The sequence below is a fragment of the Pseudophryne corroboree genome, chromosome 11 (assembly GCF_028390025.1).
Source record: "Pseudophryne corroboree isolate aPseCor3 chromosome 11, aPseCor3.hap2, whole genome shotgun sequence".
NCBI classification, from domain to species: Eukaryota; Metazoa; Chordata; class Amphibia; order Anura; family Myobatrachidae; genus Pseudophryne; species Pseudophryne corroboree.
Genome location: NC_086454.1, coordinates 313,234,807 through 313,257,763, shown reverse-complemented (window position 1 = coordinate 313,257,763; position 22,957 = coordinate 313,234,807). Strand labels below are relative to the sequence as shown.

Genomic DNA, 22,957 nt, shown 5'->3' with positions numbered 1-22,957 from the left:
TGATTGGACCCTCCCCTAGCCCATCACCCATTTGGAGCAATAAAACTTAAACAAACAAATAATGTGTAGGGATGAAACCATTACACATTCCCCAAATAACTACAAATAAAACTTGAATAAATCTGCTAATATTTAATACACTAGTGACTAGACATACCTATGGCTAAGCATTCAGGATATTCCTATATGATAATTAGCAGACTCGGTACAGCTTGCTGGGCAGTGTTGTTCCACTAGACATACCTATGGCTAAGCATTCAGGATATTCCTATATGATAATTAGCAGACTCGGTACAGCTTGCTGGGCAGTGTTGTTCCACTAGACATACCTATGGCTAAGCATTCAGGATATTCCTATATGATAATTAGCAGACTCGGTACAGCTTGCTGGGCAGTGTTGTTCCACTAGACATACCTATGGCTAAGCATTCAGGATATTCCTATATGATAATTAGCAGACTCGGTACAGCTTGCTGGGCAGTGTTGTTCCACTAGACATACCTATGGCTAAGCATTCAGGATATTCCTATATGATAATTAGCAGACTCTTACTGGTCTGTAGTTACTTGCTTCCACTTTTGTACAGTGGAACTACATTCGCTCTTTTCCAGTCCTCTGGAATGGCACCTGTATTTAGTGACTGGTTAAATAATTATGTTAATGGTGCCACCAGCACATCTTTTAGCTCTTTTAGTATCCTTGGGTGTATCCCATCTGGCCCCATTGATTTATCCACTTAACTGTGGCCCCTTACCTTCTCCTTCTGTAGCAAATACTGAGCAAAAATAATTATTTAGGTGATATGCTATTGCCTTGTCTCCCTCCACCAAATTCTCACTCTCTGTCTTAAGTCTTATTATTCCTCCATTTGATTTTCTCCTTTCATTTATATACTTAAAAAAAGTTTTGCCCCCTTTATCTACTGACTGGGCCATTTTCTCCTCAGCTTCTGCCTTTGCACGTCTGATCACTTTTTTAGCATCCTTCCGTCTGTGAAGCCACACCTCTTTGTCGTTATTATTTTGAGTCTGTATTTCCTAAAAGCCATCTTTTTTTGCTTTCACACTAGTTGATACTACTTTGTGAACCACACTGGCATCCTTTTACTGGTGCTTTTCCTAACCCTTTTGATACAAAGGTCTGTTGCCCTTAGTATTGCACTTTCAGTTTTTCCTACCTCTCCTGCACTCCTTCCAAGTTCCTCTAGTCCGCCAATGAATCACTTAAACATCTCCCCATTTTTGCAGTGTCAGCATTTCTAAAATCCAACACCTTTGTTTTTGTATGACAGGAGTTGGATCCTGTCTGTATACTAAACCGTACTGCTTGATAACTGGATCCCAGGTGCTCACCCACATATATGTCTGATATCCTGTCACCATTTGTAAGAATGAAATCTAATATTGAGTCTTTGCAAGTGGGCTTCCTCACCAATTGCTTGAGAGATGCTCCCTGCAAGGAATTTAGATTAAATTGTCACTTGTAGCTGAACTTGCAAAAGACCCCTTCCAATTTACATCAGGTAAATTAAAGTCTCCCATGATTATGACTTCTCCCTTTAAAGCCACTTTAGTGATGTCCAAAACCTGCCCCTGGCCTGGTGATCTAAAGATCACCCCAATGCGAATAATGTCCTTCTCCCCGGTTTCTGTGGTGACCCAAAGGGCCTCAGTTTTGTCTTCAATATTTTGTATTAAAGTAGCATTTATGCTTTTTTCACATACATTGCTACCCCTCCTCCTATCCTTCCTAAATAAATTGTATCCTGGTATAGCTATGTCCCAGACATGATTCTCATTGCACCATGATTCTGTAATTGCCACAATATCCAGGTAATCCCTTGTCATTATCGCAGTTAGCTCTGGAATTTTGTCTCCTAAGCTCCTTGCATTTGCACACATAGCTTTAAGAATGTTGTCTGTGCATCTGTTATTAGTAGTCATGTCTAGACAGTACAAAATAAATGTCAAGTTTAAAGTTGAAATTACCTGTTTGGTGATGTTGCTCAGTGTTTGGTATTTTTTTTTTTTACTAATCAGGAATCACACCCTGGGGTCTATTTACTAAGCCTTGGATGGAGATAATGTCGTTGGAGATAAAGTACCAGCAATCGGCTCCTAACTGCCATGCTACAGGCTGTGTTTGAAAAATGACAGTTAGGAGCCAATTGGCTGGTACTTTATGTCCAGCGACTTTACCTCCATCCAAGGCTTAGTAAATAGACCCTTCTGTCCTTTACACCACGACTACACCTCACTAAATGTAAAGATATAGTACACCTGACCACAATGGCCAAATGATCAAAGGAGGTAAACACCAGACAGCATGCAGTAATAAACTATGTTTCACTGAGCAACTTCCCCACACATGCAATGCCAATTACAAGCAAATCATTACATCAAAAAACATACATGAGTTTGCATAAGAGAGAACTGTAGTGAGCAGATTGGAGATGTCTTTTCATAGTTTAAAAAGACAGATAATATGAATTACATACTTTTGAGTATGTTCTCTCCATGCTTGCGTGGGTTTCCTCCAGGTACTTTGATTTCCTCACATACTCCAAAAATATACTGGTAGGTTATTTGGCCCCTGACAAAGATTAACCCTAGTGTGTGTATGGTTCTTATCTGCAGTCACATTCTATGTTTAGTTGCAGATAGGACAATGCTACATGGCCCAGACACAGAGGTGGGTGCATCAGCGGCACATGAATGGAAAGTCTGCGCCTCCGGCCAACGCCAGGAATACACCTGCAATCTCTGCATGACGAATACTTGACAATATCAGTAATCAGTCTATGGGTATTTTAACATATGGAACAACTTCTAAGCTCCACCTTACCTTGAAGGGATGGTGTATAAATGCAGTTACATAAGCAAAGGCGTGCACGTTACTCACCGGCTGGACGCGGGGGGCACATTTTCCTTTGTAATTGCAGATGTTCCTCAGTGCTGGAACACAAGAGGCATCCCCAGATTTATGGGCTATTGTTATGGTGCAACACAGAGGAACAAAATTATTTCCATCTAAAAGTACAGGAAGAGACGGGGGGAGATATATCAAGTACTAGAGAGAGATAAAGTGAAGTTGCCCATAGCAACGAATAAGCTTCATGTTACAGGCTGTGATAAATGACAGAAGTTAATGTATTTTCTTTGGACCGCAAAAAAATAAGAAAACCCCCAAAAGCCCTGTTCTGCTACTTTTGCCATGTACAGGGTTACCACACTGCTGACAGGGAAGCCGAGATTGGCGAGCAGGTATCACACTCACCCAGGAGGCCAGAGCTGCGGCCTCGGGAGGGTAAACTGGCACTGGTGGGCCGTCCTCACTGCCGGGCCCAGTAGTCACGGTGCCCCCTGCCATGGAGGTAGTCCTGCCGCAAGTGTTTATTACCCGACTAGCTTTCCTGATACATAATTATTCTGCGTGTCGCCGCAGAGCACCCTCTGTAGTTGTTCCACTGAAAGGGGTTTGTGCAGCGTTCAGCGTACACCTGTTTGCGGGTCGTTAGGGCTCTGTTACCCAGCGTGATGCAGCATCATATGCATTTTATTTACATGTACTCCCACGGCTGAAGGGGTGTATCTGGGTGCTATCACATAGGCCAGTGGTTCACAGACTTTTTTGAAGCTCGGCACCCTAGAGTAACAGCATTTGCTTCACGGCACCCCTAGGATAAAAGTTTTTATTGATTCATTTGGGAAAAGTATTAAGTAAATTGTACCTACCTGTCTTCCTTGGGGTCAGTCATGTGGTGGAGTAGCAGTCGTGTGTCTGCTTATCCACATATTGTATGACTGAAAACAGTGCCGGATTAGGCAGAGTAGGCATCAGCCTATGGGCCCTGCTTCTTTTAGGGGCCCCGCGACAACGGATCAAAATAATATTAATTTGATCTTGAAAGAAAATTACAACCAGGCTTTCTCAAATTGTTTCAAGAAGATAGAGAAAATGAATCCCCTCAAAGAAATGAAAACTTTACATTAAAGACTGTAGAGAAAATACTGTATTACTGTAATGTACCCATTAACATCTTACAGTACATGAACCATAGACATCAGATCACATTGCACTTTCCACATCGGGTTGGTTGGTAAAATTAAAACCGTTATTAGAAGATAATTTGAGAGGGGCCACAAGATTTTGACTTCGACTCCTCACCAGGTGGGCACATACCTGGGACACTCCTCACCAGGTGGGCACATATCTGGGACACTCCTCACCAGGTGGGCACATACCTGGGACACTTCTCACCAGGTGGGCACATACCTGGGACACTCCTCACCAGATGGGCACATACCTGGGACACTCCTCACCAAGTGGGAACATACCTGGGACACTCCTCACCAGTTGGGCACATACCTGAGGCACTCTTCACCAGGTTGGCACATACCTGAGGCACTCTTCACCAGGTGGGCACATACCTGGGACACTTCACAAGGTGGGCACATACCTGGGACACTCTTCACAAGGTGGGCACATACCTGGGACACTACTCACCAGGTGGGCACATACCTGGGACACTCCTCACCAGATGGGCACATATCTGGGACATTCACCAGGTGGGCACATATCTGGGACACTCACCAGGTGGGCACATATCTGGGACACTTACCAGGTGGGCACATACCTGGGACACTCCTCACCAGATGGGCACATATCTGGGACACTCCTCACCAGATGGGCACATATCTGGGACACTCCTCACCAGATGGGCATATATCTGGGACACTCACCAGGTGGGCACATATCTGGGACACTCACCAGGTGGGGACATACCAGGGACACTCCTCACACCAGGTGATGTCACATCTTACGTACAGTCCCTGAGGTTGCACAATGACAGCCTCCCGATGCCATTCTTCTATATACATCACATATTAACAACAATGGCCCTCATTCCGAGTTGATCGCTCGCAAGGCGATTTTAGCAGAGTTACACACGCTAAGCCGCCGCCTACTGGGAGTGAATCTTAGCTTCTTAAAATTGCGACCGATGTATTCGCAATATTGCGATTACAAACTACTTAGCAGTTTCAGAGTAGCTTCAGACTTACTCGGCATCTGCGATCAGTTCAGTGCTTGTCGTTCCTGGTTTGACGTCATAAACACACCCAGCGTTCGCCCAGACACTCCCCCGTTTCTCCGGCCACTTCTGCGTTTTTTCCGGAAACGGTAGCGTTTTTAACCACACGCCCCTGAAACGCCGTGTTTCCGCCCAGTAACACCCATTTCCTGTCAATCACATTACGATCGCCGGAGCGAAGAAAAAGCCGTGAGTAAAAAATAAGATTTTACTTACCGATAAATCTATTTCTCGTAGTCCGTAGTGGATGCTGGGGACTCCGTCAGGACCATGGGGAATAGCGGGCTCCGCAGGAGACAGGGCACATCTAAAAAGCCTTTTAGGTCACATGGTGTGTACTGGCTCCTCCCCCTATGACCCTCCTCCAAGCCTCAGTTAGGTACTGTGCCCCGGACGAGCGTACACAATAAGGAAGGATCTTGAATCCCGGGTAAGACTCATACCAGCCACACCAATCACACCGTACAACTTGTGATCTGAACCCAGTTAACAGTATGATAACAAAACGAAGTAGCCTCTAAAAAGATGGCTCACAACAATAGTAATAACCCGATTTTTGTAACAATAACTATGTACAAACATTGCAGACAATCCGCACTTGGGATGGGCGCCCAGCATCCACTACGGACTACGAGAAATAGATTTATCGGTAAGTAAAATCTTATTTTCTCTAACGTCCTAGTGGATGCTGGGGACTCCGTCAGGACCATGGGGATTATACCAAAGCTCCCAAACGGGCGGGAGAGTGCGGATGACTCTGCAGCACCGAATGAGAGAACTCCAGGTCCTCCTTAGCCAGAGTATCAAATTTGTAAAATTTTACAAACGTGTTCTCCCCTGACCACGTAGCTGCTCGGCAAAGTTGTAATGCCGAGACCCCTCGGGCAGCCGCCCAGGATGAGCCCACTTTCCTTGTGGAGTGGGCCTTTACAGATTTAGGCTGTGGCAGGCCTGCCACAGAATGTGCAAGTTGGATTGTGCTACATATCCAACGTGCAATCGTCTGTTTAGACGCAGGAGCACCCATCTTGTTGGGTGCATACAATATAAACAACGAGTCAGATTTTCTGACTCCAGCTGTCCTTGAAATATATATTTTCAATGCTCTGACAACGTCCAGTAACTTGGAGTCCTCCAAGTCGCTAGTAGCCGCAGGCACCACAATAGGCTGGTTCAAGTGAAAAGCCGAAACCACCTTAGGGAGAAATTGAGGACGTGTCCGCAATTCTGCCCTGTCCGAATGGAATATCAGATATGGGCTTTTGTACGACAAAGCCGCCAATTCTGAAACTCTCCTGGCTGAAGCCAGGGCCAATAGCATGGTTACCTTCCATGTAAGGTATTTTAAATCTACCGATTTTAAAGGCTCAAACCAATGAGATTTGAGAAAATTTAGAACCACGTTCAAATCCCACGGTGCCACTGGAGGCACTATTGGGGGTTGTATATGTAGTACACCTTTTACAAAAGTCTGTACTTCAGGCACTGACGCCAATTCTTTCTGGAAGAAAATTGATAAGGCCGAAATTTGAACTTTAATGGACCCCAATTTTAGGCCCATAGACAATCCTGCTTGCAGGAAATGTAGGAATCGACCCAATTGAAATTCTTCCGTTGGAGCCTTCTTGGCCTCACACCACGCAACATATTTTCTCCAAATACGGTGATAATGTTGTGCGGTCACATCTTTCCTGGCTTTAATTAAAGTCGGAATAACTTCCTCAGGAATGCCCTTTTCTTTTAGAATCCGGCGTTCAACCGCCATGCCGTCAAACGCAGTCGCGGTAAGTCTTGGAACATACAAGGTCCCTGTTGAAGCAGGTCCCTTCTTAGAGGTAGAGGCCACGGATCCTCCGTGAGCATCTCTTGAAGTTCTGGATACCAAGTTCTTCTTGGCCAGTCCGGAGCTACCAGTATTGTTCTTACTCCTCTTTTCCGTATAATTCTCAGTACCTTTGGTATGAGAGGCAGAGGAGGGAACACATATACTGACTGGTACACCCATGGTGTTACCAGAGCGTCCACAGCTATTGCCTGTGGGTCTCTTGACCTGGCGCAATACCTGTCCAACTTTTTGTTGAGGCGAGACGCCATCATGTCCACCTTTGGTTTTTCCCAACGGTTTACCATCATGTTGAAAACTTCTGGATGAAGTCCCCACTCTCCCGGGTGAAGGTCGTGTCTGCTGAGGAAGTCTGCTTCCCAGTTGTCCACTCCCGGGATGAACACTGCTGACAGTGCTACGACATGATTCTCCGCCCAGCGCAGAATCCGTGCAGTTTCCGTCATTGCACTTCTGCTTCTCGTGCCGCCTTGTCGGTTGACGTGGGCGACTGCCGTGATGTTGTCGGACTGGATCAGCACCGGCTGATCCTGAAGCAGAGGTCTTGCTTGGCTTAGGGCATTGTATATCGCTCTTAGCTCCAGTATATTTATGTGAAGAGACTTTTCCAGGTTTGACCACACACCCTGGAAGTTTCTTCCCTTTGTGACTGCTCCCCAACCTTGTAGGCTGGCATCCGTAGTCACCAGGACCCAGTCCTGTATGGAATCTGCCGAAAGGAATCGCTTCGTACGAAGCCACCATTTTTCCCAGGACTCTCGTGCATTGATGTACTGACACAGTTCCTGGTTTTAGGAGGTTCCTGACAAGTTCGGATAGCTCCTTTGCCTTCTCCTCTGGGAGAAATACCTTTTTCTGAACCGTGTCCAGAATCATGCCCAAAAACAACAGATGTGTTGTCGGAGTCAATTGAGATTTTGGAAGATTTAGAATCCACCCATGTTGCCGAAGCACTACTTGTGATAGTGCCACACTGGCTTCCAGCTGTTCTCTGGACTTTGCCCTTATTAGGAGATCGTCCAAGTACGGGATAATTAATACGCCTTTTCTTCGTAGAAGAACCATCATTTCGGTCATTACCTTGGTAAAGACCCGAGGAGCCGTGGACAAACCAAACGGCAGCGTTTGAAACTGATAATGACAGTCTTGTATCACGAACCTGAGATACCCTTGGTGTGAAGGGTAAATTGGGACATGTAGATAAGCATCTTTTATGTCCAAGGACACCATGAAGTCCCCCTCTTCCAGGTTTGCTATCACTGCTCTGAGTGACTCCATCTTGAACTTGAATTTCTGTATATACAGGTTCAAGGATTTCAGATTTAGAATAGGTCTTACCGAACCGTCCGGTTTCGGTACCACAAATAGTGTGGAATAATACCCCTTTCCCTGTTGTAGGAGGGGTACCTTGACTATCACCTGCTGAGAATACAGCTTGTGAATGGCTTCCAAAACCAACGTCCTTTCTGAGGGAGACGTTGGTAAAGCAGACTTTAGGAACCGGCGAGGAGGAGACCTTTCGAACTCCAGCATGTACCCCTGAGATATTATCTGCAGGACCCACGGGTCTACTTGTGAGTGATCCCATTGATTGCTGAAATTTTTGAGCCGACCCCCCACCGTTCCTAAGTCCACTTGTACAGCCCCAGCGTCATGCTGATGGCTTTGTAGAAACCGGGGCGGGCTTCTGTTCCTGGGTAGGGGCTGCTTGCTGCCCTTTCTTACCCTTTCCTCTGCCTCGCGGCAGATAAGACTGTCCTTTTGGTCGCTTTTTATAGGAGCGAAAGGACTGCGGCTGAAAAGACGGTGTCTTTTTCTGTTGGGAAGGAGTCTGAGGTAAAAAAGTGGATTTGCCGGCAGTTGCCGTGGCCACCAAGTCCGAAAGACCGACCCCAAACAATTCCTCTCCCTTGTATGGCAATACTTCCATATGCCTCTTGGAATCCGCATCACCTGACCACTGTCGCGTCCATAAACTTCTTCTGGCAGATATGGACATTGCGCTTACTCTTGATGCTAGAGTACAAACATCTCTCTGAGCATCTCGCATATAAAGAAAAGCATCCTTTAATTGCTCTAGAGTCAATAAAATACTGTCCCTATCCAGGGTATCAATATTTTCAGTCGGAGAATCCAACCACACTACCCCAGCACTGCACATCCAGGCTGAGGCTATTGCCGGTCGCAGTATAACACCAGTATGCGTGTATATACTCTTCAGTGTAGTTTCCAGCCTCCTATCTGCTGGATCCTTGAGGGCGGCCGTATCAGGAGACGGCAACGCCACTTGCTTTGATAAACGTGTGAGCGCCTTATCCACCCTAGGGGGTGTTTCCCAGCGCGCCCTAACCTCTGGTGGGAAAGGGTATAATGCCAATAACTTCTTTGAAATTGGCAATTTTCTATCGGGGGTAACCCACGCTTCATCACACACATCATTCAATTCCTCTGATTCTGGGAAAAATACAGGCAGTTTTTTAACCCCCCACATAATACCCCTTTTTGAGGTACCAGTAGTATCAGAGAGCTGCAAAGCCTCCTTCATTGCCGTGATCATATAACGTGTGGCCCTATTGGAAAATACGTTTACTTCCTCACCGTCGACACTAGATTCATCTGTGTCGGTACCCGTGTCGACTGACTGAGGTAAGGGACGTTTTACAGCCCCTGACGGTGTCTGAGATGCCTGAACCGGTACTAACTGGTTTGCCGGGCGTCTCATTTCGTCAACTGACTTTTGTAATGTGCTGACATTATCACGTAATTCCATAACCAAAGCCATCCATTCCGGTGTCGACTCCCTAGGGGGTGACATTACCATCATCGGCAATTGCTCTGCCTCCACACCAACTTCGTCCTCATACATGTCGACACACACGTACCGACACACACAGCAGCCACACAGTGAATGCTCTATTGAAGACAGGACCCTCCTAGCCCTTTGGGGAGACAGAGGGAGAGTTTGCCAGCACACACCAAAAGCGCTATACTGTATATAACAACCCTAGAAGGTGTTGTTTCTATATATGCGCTCTCAATATATAATTATATCGCCAATTTATGCCCCCCCTCTCTTTGTTACCCTGTTTCTGTAGTGCAGTGCAGGGGAGAGTCGTGGGAGCCTTCCTCACCAGCGGAGCCGTGCAGGAAAATGGCGCCGAGTGCTGAGGAGAATAAGCTCCGCCCCTTTTTCGGCGGCTTTTCTCCCGGTTTTTCTAATAAACTGGCCTGGGTTAAATACATACATATAGCCTTAATGGCTATATGTGATGTATTTATTTGCCTCTAAGGTACTCTATATTGCTGCCCAGGGCGCCCCCAGCAGCGCCCTGCACCCTCCGTGACCGAGATCCGTGAGCCGTGTAGCAACAATGGCGCACAGCTGCAGTGCTGTGCGCTACCTCTATGAAGACTGAAGTCTTCTGCCGCCTGTTTCCGGACCTCCGTTCTGCCGTTCTTCAGCGTCTGTAAGGGGGATCGGCGGCGCGGCTCCGGGACGAACCCCAGGCTGACCTGTGTTCCGACTCCCTCTGGAGCTCAGTGTCCAGTAGCCTAAGACTTCAATCCTCCTGCAGGCAGGTGAGTTGCAAGTCTCTCCCCTAAGTCCCTCGTTGCAGTGCTCCTGTCGCCAGCAGGAGACACTGATTAGAAACCTAAAAAAAACTTTTCTAACTAGCTCTTTAAGAGAGCCACCTAGATTGCACCCTCTCGGACGGGCACAAAAACCTAACTGAGGCTTGGAGGAGGGTCATAGGGGGAGGAGCCAGTACACACCATGTGACCTAAAAGGCTTTTTAGATGTGCCCTGTCTCCTGCGGAGCCCGCTATTCCCCATGGTCCTGACGGAGTCCCCAGCATCCACTAGGACGTTAGAGAAATACTATCTTCATTGTTAAATTACTTGGCGCAGTCGCAGTGCGAATATTGCGCATGCGTACTAAGCGGAATTTCACTGCGATGCGATGAAATATACCGAGCGAACGACTCGGAATGAGGGCCAATATGTTCTCATTATGGTCACAAACGTGGTATTTTTCTCTTTGGTTTGGGATTGCGTTATCTATCTGTGCGATTTATCACCACTGTGACATAACGCACATGCAGACAAAGCAAGAAACTAAATAATGACATCCACAGAGTATTGACATTATCCACTTGCTGACATTATCCTCGGCATGCGCCCATCAGAGCCCGCAGCACGGGAGAGACACTGCAGAGCATCAGTGTGCAGGAGCAGTGTCACCGTCCCCGCACTCTGCCATCGCGCCGCGCTACATAATACGTAACATATGTACTATCATCCGCACACACAGAACCGGGAGGGGAGAGGGGCGCGGCTGCTGTGTAATAATGACGGGCACAGGATAGGAAGGAGGAGGCAGGGGCTGTCTGTCAGTGACGGGTGCAGTGTGTCAGGGAGGGGCGGCCCCGGACATGAGGGGTTTGTCTGCCGCTTCCAATCCTGCGCTCACAACAAGCCTCGTGTGTGGAGTGAGAGCACGGAGGACGCGCCAGTCTCCATATCACCCCCCGCAGCTGGTGAGTAGGGTATTGCTGTATAAGGGCACTTACCAGATCACACCAGGGGCATATCCCCGTGCTACAGGAGGGGCTGGGACCCCTAAGACCGGGCACAGGCGTGTGTAACATCGGGGAAGCTGATCCATTGTAGCCATGCATATGTGTCCTGTCACTGAGAGGTCTGTATACAGTGGGAACAGATTCTGTAACCACTGATCCAGGCAATGCCACTGATTCTGTAACCATTGATCCAGGCAATGCCACTGATCCTGTAACCATTGATCCAGGCAATGCCACTGATCCTGTAACCACTGATCCAGGCAATGCCACTGATCCTGTAGCCACTGATCCAGGCAATGCCACTGATCCTGTAGCCACTGATCCAGGCAGTGCCACTGATCCTGTAGCCACTGATCCAGGCAGTGCCACTGATTCTGTAACCATTGATCCAGGCAATGCTGCTGTTCCTGTAACCATTGATCCAGGCAATGCAACCAGTGTGGGACTGGGGCAGAAAGGGCCCACCGGGGAAATGCAGCGGTAGGGGCCCATGTTTAGGGGTGTGGCCAGTCTCTAGAGTAGGTGTGCCCAGCCACCACATTGATTTGCCTAACCATTTTGCAAGTGTTGGTCCTCTAGATAAATATATACAGTAAATACTGTAGTGCATGCAAGATAATGTACTAGATTAGTAACAGCACAGTCTGGAACCTGATCCCTAGAGGGAGAGGAGGGGGGGGCAGGCAGTAGGGCCCACCGGTGGATACCCCTGTGGGCCAGTCCAAGCCTGAATGCAACTGATTCTGTAGCCACTGATCCAGACAATGTCACTGATTCTGTAGCCACTGATCCAGGCAATGCCACTGATTCTGTAGCCACCGATCCAGGCAGTGCCAAGCATGCATCTGATATTCCGGGTGTAAGTCATTACTGGTCCTAATCACTGGGTCAGACTCCATTAGGCCGGACATGTGGTGCTGAGCTGGGTCCTGCAGCACAGTGAGGTGCGGTGCTGCTGTGTGTGTAACTGTTACAGAGCATTTCCCCATCGGCCAATAGGAGCTTCGCATTCTGGGGCCCGCAGTTAAAAATTGGCGTAACATGGCTGGCGTAGTGGTTAGCATCATCTCACAGTGCTGGGGTCATGAGTATAATTCCTAACTGTATTAGGAATTCTACTCATTACCCCAGCGCAGTATTGGTGTGGAGTTTGTATGGTCTCTCTGTATTTGCGTGGGTACTCGGGTTTCCTCCCATAATCCGTATTACATACTGGAGGTTAATTGGCTTCTGACATACAGTAAAATTACCTCTAGTGTGTGTGTTTGTGTGACCATGGGGTAGGAAATATAGAGTGTAAGCTCCACAGGGTTAGGAAGTGATGTAAGTGGCTGTTGAAGCATTCTCTGTACAACACTGCGGAGTATGTATGCACTCTACAGATAACTGGTAATAAATAAAATAAGTGGACCCATCACCTCCACAGAGCCCTTCCTGCATGCTGGGCACAAATTCACCCCTTCATTTCACTAGGAACCTATGAGATCGCTGCTTAGGAGGGTTCGTGCAACCCGTATTAATGCTCTCTCAGAGGACACCACACAAATTGTTGGCTTGGGTATGATTGGTCGACAGTTATCATGTTGACATGAGAATGTCAACATGCAGCAAGTGTCAGCAAATGGTCCCTGGTTGTCAGCGGTGTCTTCCCTTTTCCCAGTGGCCTCTTCTGGGTCCCGGCGGTAATTCAAGGATCAGTTCCGGTGGCGATGTCTCAGAAATGACGTTCCTGTGATTATTTTCCCCATCATTCCTAATCCCTGCTAGGCGTGCAAGGTTCTGCAGAGCCAACTGGATCTGCGGACATTGGGTAGAGCGCGGTGCTCGGACCAAGGCCATTTTCTGATTGGTACATTACCCCTACTGTGCGTAGGCGACGGATCCACCTTAATATGGAATTTCCAGCCTCTGTGCTGTTTAGTCTGTCATGTTCTGATATAATTATAATGAGCTATTTATTAGCACGAGGAAGATACCATGTAATGACTCACTGTGTGGATTGAACATGACAACACCTCTGGGACTTTTCTCGCCGCCGCAGTTGGTTCCTTCCTCATCACGTGATTCGTATTTGACAAACCCAGAGACGACTATGTAAATAAAAACCATCTGACAGCAGGAGAGCAATAGTCATTATTTTGATTGTGTAACAGAGTACACAGCGTTCCTACAACTGTGATTTCCTTGGCCCGCAGAGCTCATCAGGTATTGCAGAAGTAGGCAGCCTGTGGCCATCCAGCTTGCTGTAGAACTACACATCCCAGCATGCTCTGCCACAGTTTTGCTGTTAGGGCATGCTACAACTGTGTAGTGGCACAGCAGCTAGAGTGCCAGAGATTGCCTACCCCTGATCTGTTGCTTGGTGTCTGTGACGTAAAGAGTTAAAGCGGCCGGTCTATACTGAGAATTAGGTGACCACAACGAAACCCGCCATGCGGGGGTCTGCGTGTGATATCGTAGAACCAGATCTACAAATGTGCTGTGCGGCATGTGCACATGCTCCAATCTCTCACCATCATTGTTCTACGCAATCCCAGTTTGTGTAGAACTCTGAATCGGGCCGTATGTCGTACAGAGAAGCTGCATGAAAAACAGCCTTTGGTCACGGAAGTGATGCAGATAAGATGCATATTTTGTGATAGAGGGGTGTATTCAATAATTGTTGACAGGTTTAGGTCGGAAAGGGTTCCGACTTATTCAGTAGGGGGCCATTTTATCAGACAAGTCGGGAATTCCCGACTTGTCGGAATGCACGCAGATCGGCGGCTTCGACAGGTTTTAGCCCCGTTTCCGACAATGTCAATCTGAATCCTTTTCGTCTGAAAGGAAGTGTGGGGTATCGAATACAGCCCAAAGGCTCTGGTGGGACTCTTGGCAAAGCTAATTCTCAAAGTCCGTGAGCTATTTGGGGATAGGTAAGTGTGGACACATCTGTATTATCACCGGGATCCGTTCAGGATACCAGCGTTTGGTATCCAAGCAGTCGGCGTGTAGACACCGGCATCTTGACAAGTATTGAAATGCCAGTGCCGGAATCCCAATTGACCTCTGACAGGACTCCTGATTCGTAAGCTGCGGGAGGAGGTTAGGTTTAGGCTGTGGGGGGGGTTAGGGTTAGGCACCCCCAGGGGTGTGTGGGGGGGGGGAATTAGGCTGCGGGGACTGGCTGGTTAGGTTTAGGCACCACCGGGGAGGGTTAGGGTTAGGCTGCGTCAGGGGGGAAGGTTAAAGTTAGGCTGTGGGGAAGGAGGGTAAACATACTTACCCGACCTCTGGTGGGATTCTCCACTGGGATATCCTATGTATCCCTTATTACCATGTGGTGCTCCTGACAAAGTCAAATGAAATGGTGGAGTTATTTACTGACAAAGTGTACATGCACAGTAACCCACATGTACTAATCCGCGGATCGCCTGCAGCAGTCTAGCACAGTGACCTTTGACTTGACATTCATGTGCTCGCCAGCAAATCCCTCCTATTCAGCAACTGGTAAATCAACACTCTTATCCTCAAATTTGAATGAAGTTTCCTATTTTGGAATCTATGGGTCTGATTCATGTTTGTAAGTAAAGCAAAAAAAAAAAACCCCAAGCAACTGGGAAAAACCATGTTGCACTGCCGGTGGGGCAGATGTAACATGTGCGGAGAGAGTTAGATTTGGGTGGGGTGTGTTCAATCTGAAATCCAAATTGCAGTGTTAAAATAAAGCTGTCTAACATTTGTGGCTACATGCAAAAGCAGCCAGTGTTTACCTTGCACAGAAACAATGTAACTCACCCAAATCTGCATCTCTCTGTACATGTTATATCTGCCCCGCCTGCAGTGCAGCATGGCTTTTCCCAGTTGCTTTTTTTATGCTTTTACTTACAAACATGAATCAGGTCCTCGGACATAATATACTTTTATATCAATGGAAGGAAATTGATGGCTAAATGATAATTGTGCGGGAACAAGCGTCATATTCTGGTGATATTTTTTTTCTATAGAACGTATTTATTACAGGAGGAGAGTCTGTTGCTTCTCTATGTGCAGACAGATAGGGAGGAGGGAGGACGGGACTGCTCATGAACTCAGTCACCCATCACATTCCTCTGTGTTTCTGCTCCCACTGCTGTCTTTCACAGCCAGATAAAACCTAATCTATATAATCCACGTGTAAGAAACGTGTGCCTGCAGTTCTTGTGTAAAAGGACAGGTAGCCCAACCCCGAAATAGAATAACTTCCAACTTTCTATGGGTATTTGTTCATTTGTACCATTTAGAATTGTTTATAAAGTTGCAGAAATTGAAATGTCGTTAGTTGCTGAGCAGCAGAGTGTGGGGATGACGGTCTTTAGGCCTTGTTGCCTTTTTAGCTGCTGCTGATGTGAAAACCATTTAGCACAGGCACCGCATTAGACTTCAATTGCAGAGGGGAGATAGGTTTTTAATTTGCCAGTGCCGCAAAAAGCGTGCACGGATACATGCAGTCAGAGCTCCAATACTAGAGCATTAGCAATAATAAACGCAATGCATAACATGCTTACTGATGTGTCCACATACAACTATCCTTAAATCTCGCTAAATAACCCCATTTAGCCACTGGCGTGTCTATAATGGGTTTAAGGTGTGCAATGCCACGCAGGTGCCATGTTCCCGGAGACCTGCACATACGCAGTAGACTCTGGCACAATGCAAGAGTCTACCGCATCGCTGGAGAGCTAGGGGCCCGATCGGAGCCTGTATACGGGCCGCCTCCTCTCTTAAGGCGCCTCTGTGTCCAGCGCACCTCGTACTTTTTTGCGTAGTCATGCCAAGCTTGCCACCAGAGCTTCTTCCCAAAACATGTTCTATTGGCATCAGTGATGCGGCTAAAGTGCAGGGGCACCTGGCATTTCATCTACTTCTGTGTGCCACTCGCTCGCCAATCTGCATATAAAGGCAATAGATGGAGGTCTGACCAGCACCATACTGAGATGTAGCTATAGTAGGTGCAGGGGTTGCCGCGGCGCTGCTATGGGGCCCGGGCCTCTGGCACCTAATTACGCTGTAAGCAGATGGGCAGTCCCCTCCTGAGCCTCGTGGGTGGCATATCCTTCCTTAGGAAGTACATCTACTGTTCTGGCCGACGCAATCCCTCCTCACAGATACAGAAGGGGGTGTGTCCATGCTGAGCCTGCTGGGACATCCACGAACCACGGCCACACCCCCTTCTAGCATCAATGAGGAGAGATGGTGGCGGTCGGGGCAGCAGCACACTGCTATTAATGGAGAAGCCGCTCAAAGGTGAGTGCCCGCCTGGCTCAGAGTGCTGCACAGCTGGTCAGCCCCTGGAATTTTTGCTATGGGGCCCCCATAGGTCTAGCTACACCCTTGGCACCATGTCTTTCTCCGTGCATTGTTGTTCTTAACCTGATGCCAAATCCTTTGTGACAAAAGTGCTAATATTGTGTCCCCAGTACGCTGTCAGTGACCTTGTATGCGGCTATGATGTGAATAAGATGCAAAATGTAGGAAAAAAGCACAAACATCCGTGATGAGTGTCTCATGCCATATGGCCAATGAGGACACATCAGTATTGTAGGAATAGACCAGGGGTGGGGAACCTTTTTTCTACCAGGGGCCATTTGGATATTTATAAAATCTTTCGGGGGCCATACAAAAATTATCAACTTAAAAATGAGCCTGCCCCCAGTAGATATGCCCCCAGTCAGTAGTTATGCCCCCAGTAAATATACCCCCAGTCAGTTGTTATGCCCCAATAGATATGCCACCAGTCACTTGTTATGCCCCAATAGATATGCCACCAGTCACTTGTTATGCCCCATTGGATATGCCCCGTCACTTGTTATGCCCCATTAGATATGCCACCAGTCAGATGTTATGCCCCATTATATATGTCCCCAGTAAGTATTGCCCCAGTCACTTGTTATGCCCCGTCACTTGTTATGCCCTATTAGATATGCCCCCAGTCACTTGTTATGACCCATTAGATATGCCTCCTAGTAGCGACGCTTACACACACACACATTAACAGAAAAAAAAACACAATACTCACCAGCCCCGCTCCTGCTTCCGGGCCGTTGCCCTCTGCCTGGCCGCTCGCTCCTCAGAACTATGGGAGAGAAGTCATGACATCTCTCCCATAACACCGCACAGCAGCACACGCACACTGCCAAAACCAGAAGCCGGAGCTCAGGAGTGAGCTCCTGCCTCCGGCTGCTATTGAGGGTAAGAAGCCAGGCGCCCACTAGTAACAAAATCTCAGCGGGCACCTGGCTAGGTGAACATGGCCGGGCCGGATCAAGTGGCTCTGTGGGCCTTATACGGCCCTCGGGCCTGAGGTTCCCCACCCCTGGAATAGACAGACATTCTAAAAAGTAAAATGACCTGTGCTAAACAGTTCCGGATGCAAATATAAGATGCAGATGCTCCCTCTTAATGCCACTATCCTTTATAAGACTACCCTCACATACAGCTTTTTCCACAGACTCCTTTCCTATAATCAAGCCACACGGCCCCATTTGGCATGCCACAGACACTGCGACTTGGCCACGTCTTGTGATTTTTCTTAAAATAGGCTACTTTAATCCGCTGCTTCATACAAATTCTACTGAAACGAAAAATATTTGAATCCAATCGCTACCCGTGGTGGAGCGTCATAGTCATGCTTAACATCTGGTGCCATATGAGAAAAAAGGAAAGGTGCATGTGACACATCGGTACCACCAGGGGGCCCCTGTAGATTTGGATGTAGATGGTGGGGCATGCAAACATTGGCTGGGTACAGCTCACGTAAATGTATACGTTGGTGTGTTCATGTTACTGCGACCCATGTCAACCACAAAAACTCATCAGCCTGTCAGGTGCTCAACTATTGGTCCAAAATACAGAGAGATGATTATGATTGGCTGCCGCTTCTGACTGGCTCCCACTGATACGATTATTGTTATGGCTGCTGCAAAATATGTGCATTATTTGTCATTGGTCATGAGCAGTATCCCATTGAATTAAACTTAATTAGTACCTTTTGTATTTCAGTCTGGATTTAATTGTGTTTTACATGGTAAAATGCACTTTTTTAATTTTTTTTAACTGTAGCTTTTTTATGCTGGATCTGCGTTGGCCCCTGTATATATGATATTTACCAGTCTCGCTGTTGTAGTCCTTGCAAGACCGCACTCACCGCAGTCCTGCGTAAGCTGCACGGGTTGTCTGTATGTACATGTTTTGGAGACACTCACTACATATGTAGTGTAGCTGGTCTGGTGCCAGTGTCTAGGCCCAGAGACAAGCCGCCTCCAGTTCTGTATATGAATACCCTTTACACATAGAGTTGATCTGTCTTGTATTCCTGGATAATAACACAGGCAATATTCATACATAACCTGGAACGTCCATTACAGAATGTATCATCCATCATTAGGAACAGACTAGCTCTGAGGTAATGTTTATGTTGCTGCATCTCTATTGCTGCTCCCGACAAACTGTGCGTTGTGTTATATTTTATGTTACTACAGAGTGTCTTTAGTAGGCTTAAATATCTTTTAGCACGCTATATGGTATGAATTTCTGAACTTTGCTCCTATTCCAGTGAACTTTCCGTGTACATTTCGTTGAAGAATATTTAATAGAACAGCCTCAGTAAAAGCTTAATTGCCATATAGAGTTATAACCACACATAACATTACTGAGAAGATTTAGCTGTAAAACGCAGCCCCTACCTGCGTCATATCGGTGATAGGGATCATTTAACGGAGATGCTGATGTGGGCCGATTTTCATGTGATTCTGGTATCATGTGATCATTCAGAACCAATATGCTGAAAGCTGGCAGCTTGATGATGTCACGGGAAGTATCACAGGAGCACAGCCGGCAAATTCAACCAGTACTTGAGCGATTTGTAGTCTCATTTATACTTTTGTACATTTAGACCTTTTTATCATGCAGACATGTTACCAAGACTATAGAAGGGAATATACAGCTGTAACGCACACACTTGGATGGGAACATAGGTTTTGTTATGTGCAGTGTGTTCCGATCACTGTAATGCAGTGTTTAGATGGCATACTACTTTTTTGTTCACAATGCGATATGTGTGATCTAATTTGGGGAGGTGTATAAGGCCATTGGACACTTAGGGTGGGTACACACTAGGTGATGTGCGCGGCGACCGACATCGCCTAGAGTTTCTCCTTCCGGGCCGCCCGACGGCGGGCATACACAGTGTGCGATATCACAAATGATATCGCACAGTAATGTCACGCCGTGGCCGGCCGGAGCATGCAGCTTTTGACGATGAGACCAACTTGAGCTGCATGCACGGCTGAGACCAGGGTCGTTAACGACCCGCGGGGCCGCACATTGCTCGTCCGTGGAGGCATAGACGCTGGGCGTAAACTATATTACTCAGGAGGGGGAAATACTACTCGAATACTAGGTTCTCGAACACGGGCCTCAAGACAACCCAATGGTCTGTCTCAGCACAGATGATGTAATCAAATTGACTGCGATACTAATTAAGTCACCTGTGGCCAAGCATGGATATCCTTAAAACCCGGACCGTTGGGGTGCCTTGAGGACTGCATTTGAGAACCTCTGCATTACACAATCCGTGCTGCTCACAAGTTGTTGTTTTTTTTTTTTTTTTATCCTGGAAGCAAGACCGCTTGCATGTTACCCCCTGATAGGTCTGCTTCTGTCACCATGCGGTGAAATACGCATATCAATAGTTTCTTTTAACATTGTGATCATCAAAAAATATAAAAAATAGTAGCTGGCTATATATGTATCTGTGTATATAAATATATATGTAGTGTATTCTATGAGAACTGGGTAGGACTGATCAATATCATGTCACTTACACCATTGTGGTGTAGAATGGAAAATCAAAATGAGGAATATCCATAATTACTGTGCCACTAACGCATTTCTCTTTTTTTCTTTCATAAAGGGATTTACAAGTTCACCTTAATCCTAAAGGCTGGAAACAAACAACTTTCTGGAGCCCAATTTAGGATGTCAAGAACCTTTTCTGGCTGGATTGTGAACAGTGCGAAACACCGCTTTACACTGGTCTGCAGCGGGAGACGTCCGTATTCCCAATGTCTTGTGAAGGCACACCAAGCACGATGGAGAAACGCGCGGTCAGGTAGGGCAGTCACACAAACACTGTTGTGCTACCCGATCCATCAGACGATCTTATCAAGGGATAGATCCTACAGGCATGCCGCAGAGGATGTCCCCTTACAGATGTCCCCGGGGCACATTAATTACATTCTCAGAGCCAACGAGCAGTCGTATAAGGTACCGGACTTTGACGGCAAAAACCAAAGCACTGTCCTGAAGTTCGAAAGCAATATACTGGCTTCTAACGCGCCTTGCGAGGACCGGAGGAGTGCAGCTACATGTCTGCAGACCAAGGGCCACATGTTTGGCATCTTCGATGGCCATGCCGGCGCTGCATGTGCTCATTCAATCAGCGAGCGCCTGTTTTATTACGTTGCCGTCTCGCTGATGTCTCAGGAAACTTTGGAGGAGATTGAGTTTGCCAGGGAGCATATGAAACCCGTTCTGCCCATCCTTCAGTGGCACAAGCACAAGAATGACTACCTGTACAGAGAGATCGCATCACTATATGTGGACCATCTGCGCGTGTACTGGCAACAGCTAATCGACCTGGACAATGAATCTGGAATGAGTGTGGCTGATGCAATGACCTACGCGTTTCAGAGGCTTGATTCAGATATATCTCTGGAAGCCCAGGTTCCCACGGAGAACGATTTTGTCCGCAACCTCACTTTGCAAATTGCGTTTTCTGGGTCGACGGCCTGTGTCTCACACATAGACGGTGTCCACTTGCACATTGCTAATACCGGGGACTGCCGAGCAATCTTGGGTGTCCAGGACGACAACAGAACATGGTCTGCTGTCCCTCTTACCTCTGACCACAACGCGTTTAATCATTCTGAACTACAGAGAGTACGAGCGGAGCACCCGGCTACTGAGGAGGAAACTGTTGTGACTGATCAGAGGTTGCTGGGAATTTTAATGCCGTTTCGGGCATTTGGCGATGTTCGCTTTAAATGGAGTGCAGAGTTGCAGAGGAGCGTTCTGCAAAACGCTTGTGCTAAAGAACCTTTACATATAGAGCAGTATTATCCAGCTAACTACCACACCCCGCCATATCTTACGGCGGCACCCGAGGTCACCTACCGTAAACTAAGACCTCAAGATAAGTTTTTGGTTATGGCTTCTGACGGACTTTGGGACATGCTGGAGAACCAGGAAGTGGTGAGGCTCGTGGCAGAACATCTATCAGAGGTCGGTTTACAGGAACCTCAAGTCTCCATAGGGAAACGCAGTTTGGGATACATGCAAAACCTGCTTCTTAAGCGACGAACCAGGAGGTTTAGCTTGCAGGACCAGAACATTGCCACACACCTCATCCGAAACGCTATCGGGAGCAATGAAGACGGTGAGGTTGAGCAGGAGAGACTGTCCGCCATGTTGAGTTTGCCGGATGATGTGTCCAGGATGTATAGAGATGATATCACGGTTACTGTTGTCTTCTTTAACTCAAATGTTATTGAGGATCACTACAGAGAGAACGATCTGGAATAAATGCGCCCACATTCGTGTGTTGTCTGTTTATCTTGTTAAACAAGATATTTCAGTTTTACATTATTTTTTTTATATATATATATATATATATATATATATATATATATATATATATATATATATATATATATATATATATATTTTTTTTTTTTGTTTCACAAAAAGTCAGTGTACGACCTAGATGTTGCCATATGCAATTTGTATAATAATAATCTTAATTCCTATAAAGGAGTTACAAGTGTTGTGTAGAGTTTATATGTTTTATACCTGGTAAGGCTGCATGTGTACTTTGCTGGGTGGAGCTGATCATTTAAATGTCCGCTCATGATAAAATGATTTATTTAATAAAATGTGTTTTGTACAGATCTGGCACAAAACTTCAAATGCAGATTTTTGCCTTTGTCATGACTTCCTTTTAATGAGATTTGTCTTTTTTTTTTTTTTTTTTTTTATTTCTTTTTTTTTTTTAGAGCGTGCTCAGTGCTAAAGAGTATGCATACATTTTTTCACTAGTGCAGCAGTGTTACATAGGCACCACAACATTTTCTCCGGGCCTGAATCAGGTTTGTCAGCAAAGCAAAAAAGCACTGCAAAGCCATGCTAGACTGCAGGTGGGGCTGATGTAACATGTGCAGAGCGATTTAGATTTGGGTGGGTTATATTATTTCTGTGCAGGGTAAATACTGGCTGCTTTATTTTTACACTGCAATTTAGATTACAGTTTGAACACACCCCACCCAAATCTAACTCTCTCCGCACGTTACATCCACCCCACCGGCATTACAGCATGGTTTTGCCCAGTTGTGTGCTTTTTTGCCTTGCTAACAAACATGAATTGG

At 46.7% G+C, this 22,957-nt stretch overlaps 1 protein-coding gene across 2 annotated transcripts; it reads left to right on the top strand.

Annotated features, from left to right (window-relative positions):
- The first annotated feature begins 11,255 nt into the window (after positions 1-11,255).
- LOC134969584 (pyruvate dehydrogenase [acetyl-transferring]-phosphatase 2, mitochondrial-like) lies at positions 11,256-22,131 on the top strand. Of its 2 annotated transcripts, none has more exons than XM_063945633.1 (2): positions 11,256-11,474; positions 20,449-22,131. In XM_063945633.1, the coding sequence occupies exon 2, from the start codon at positions 20,514-20,516 to the stop codon at positions 22,116-22,118; it is 1,605 nt and encodes a 534-aa protein (XP_063801703.1). In that variant the 5' UTR covers positions 11,256-11,474; positions 20,449-20,513; the 3' UTR covers positions 22,119-22,131. The 2 variants fall into 2 exon arrangements, with proteins under 2 accessions (XP_063801703.1, XP_063801704.1); XM_063945634.1 differs by lacking the exon at positions 11,256-11,474 and adding an exon at positions 11,523-11,635.
- Positions 22,132-22,957: the final 826 nt, after the last annotated feature.

Bases quoted from the DNA above. Each gene is read 5' to 3' on its own strand.
- LOC134969584 (XM_063945633.1), top strand. From the start codon at position 20,514: ATGTCAAGAACCTTTTCTGGCTGGATTGTGAACAGTGCGAAACACCGC.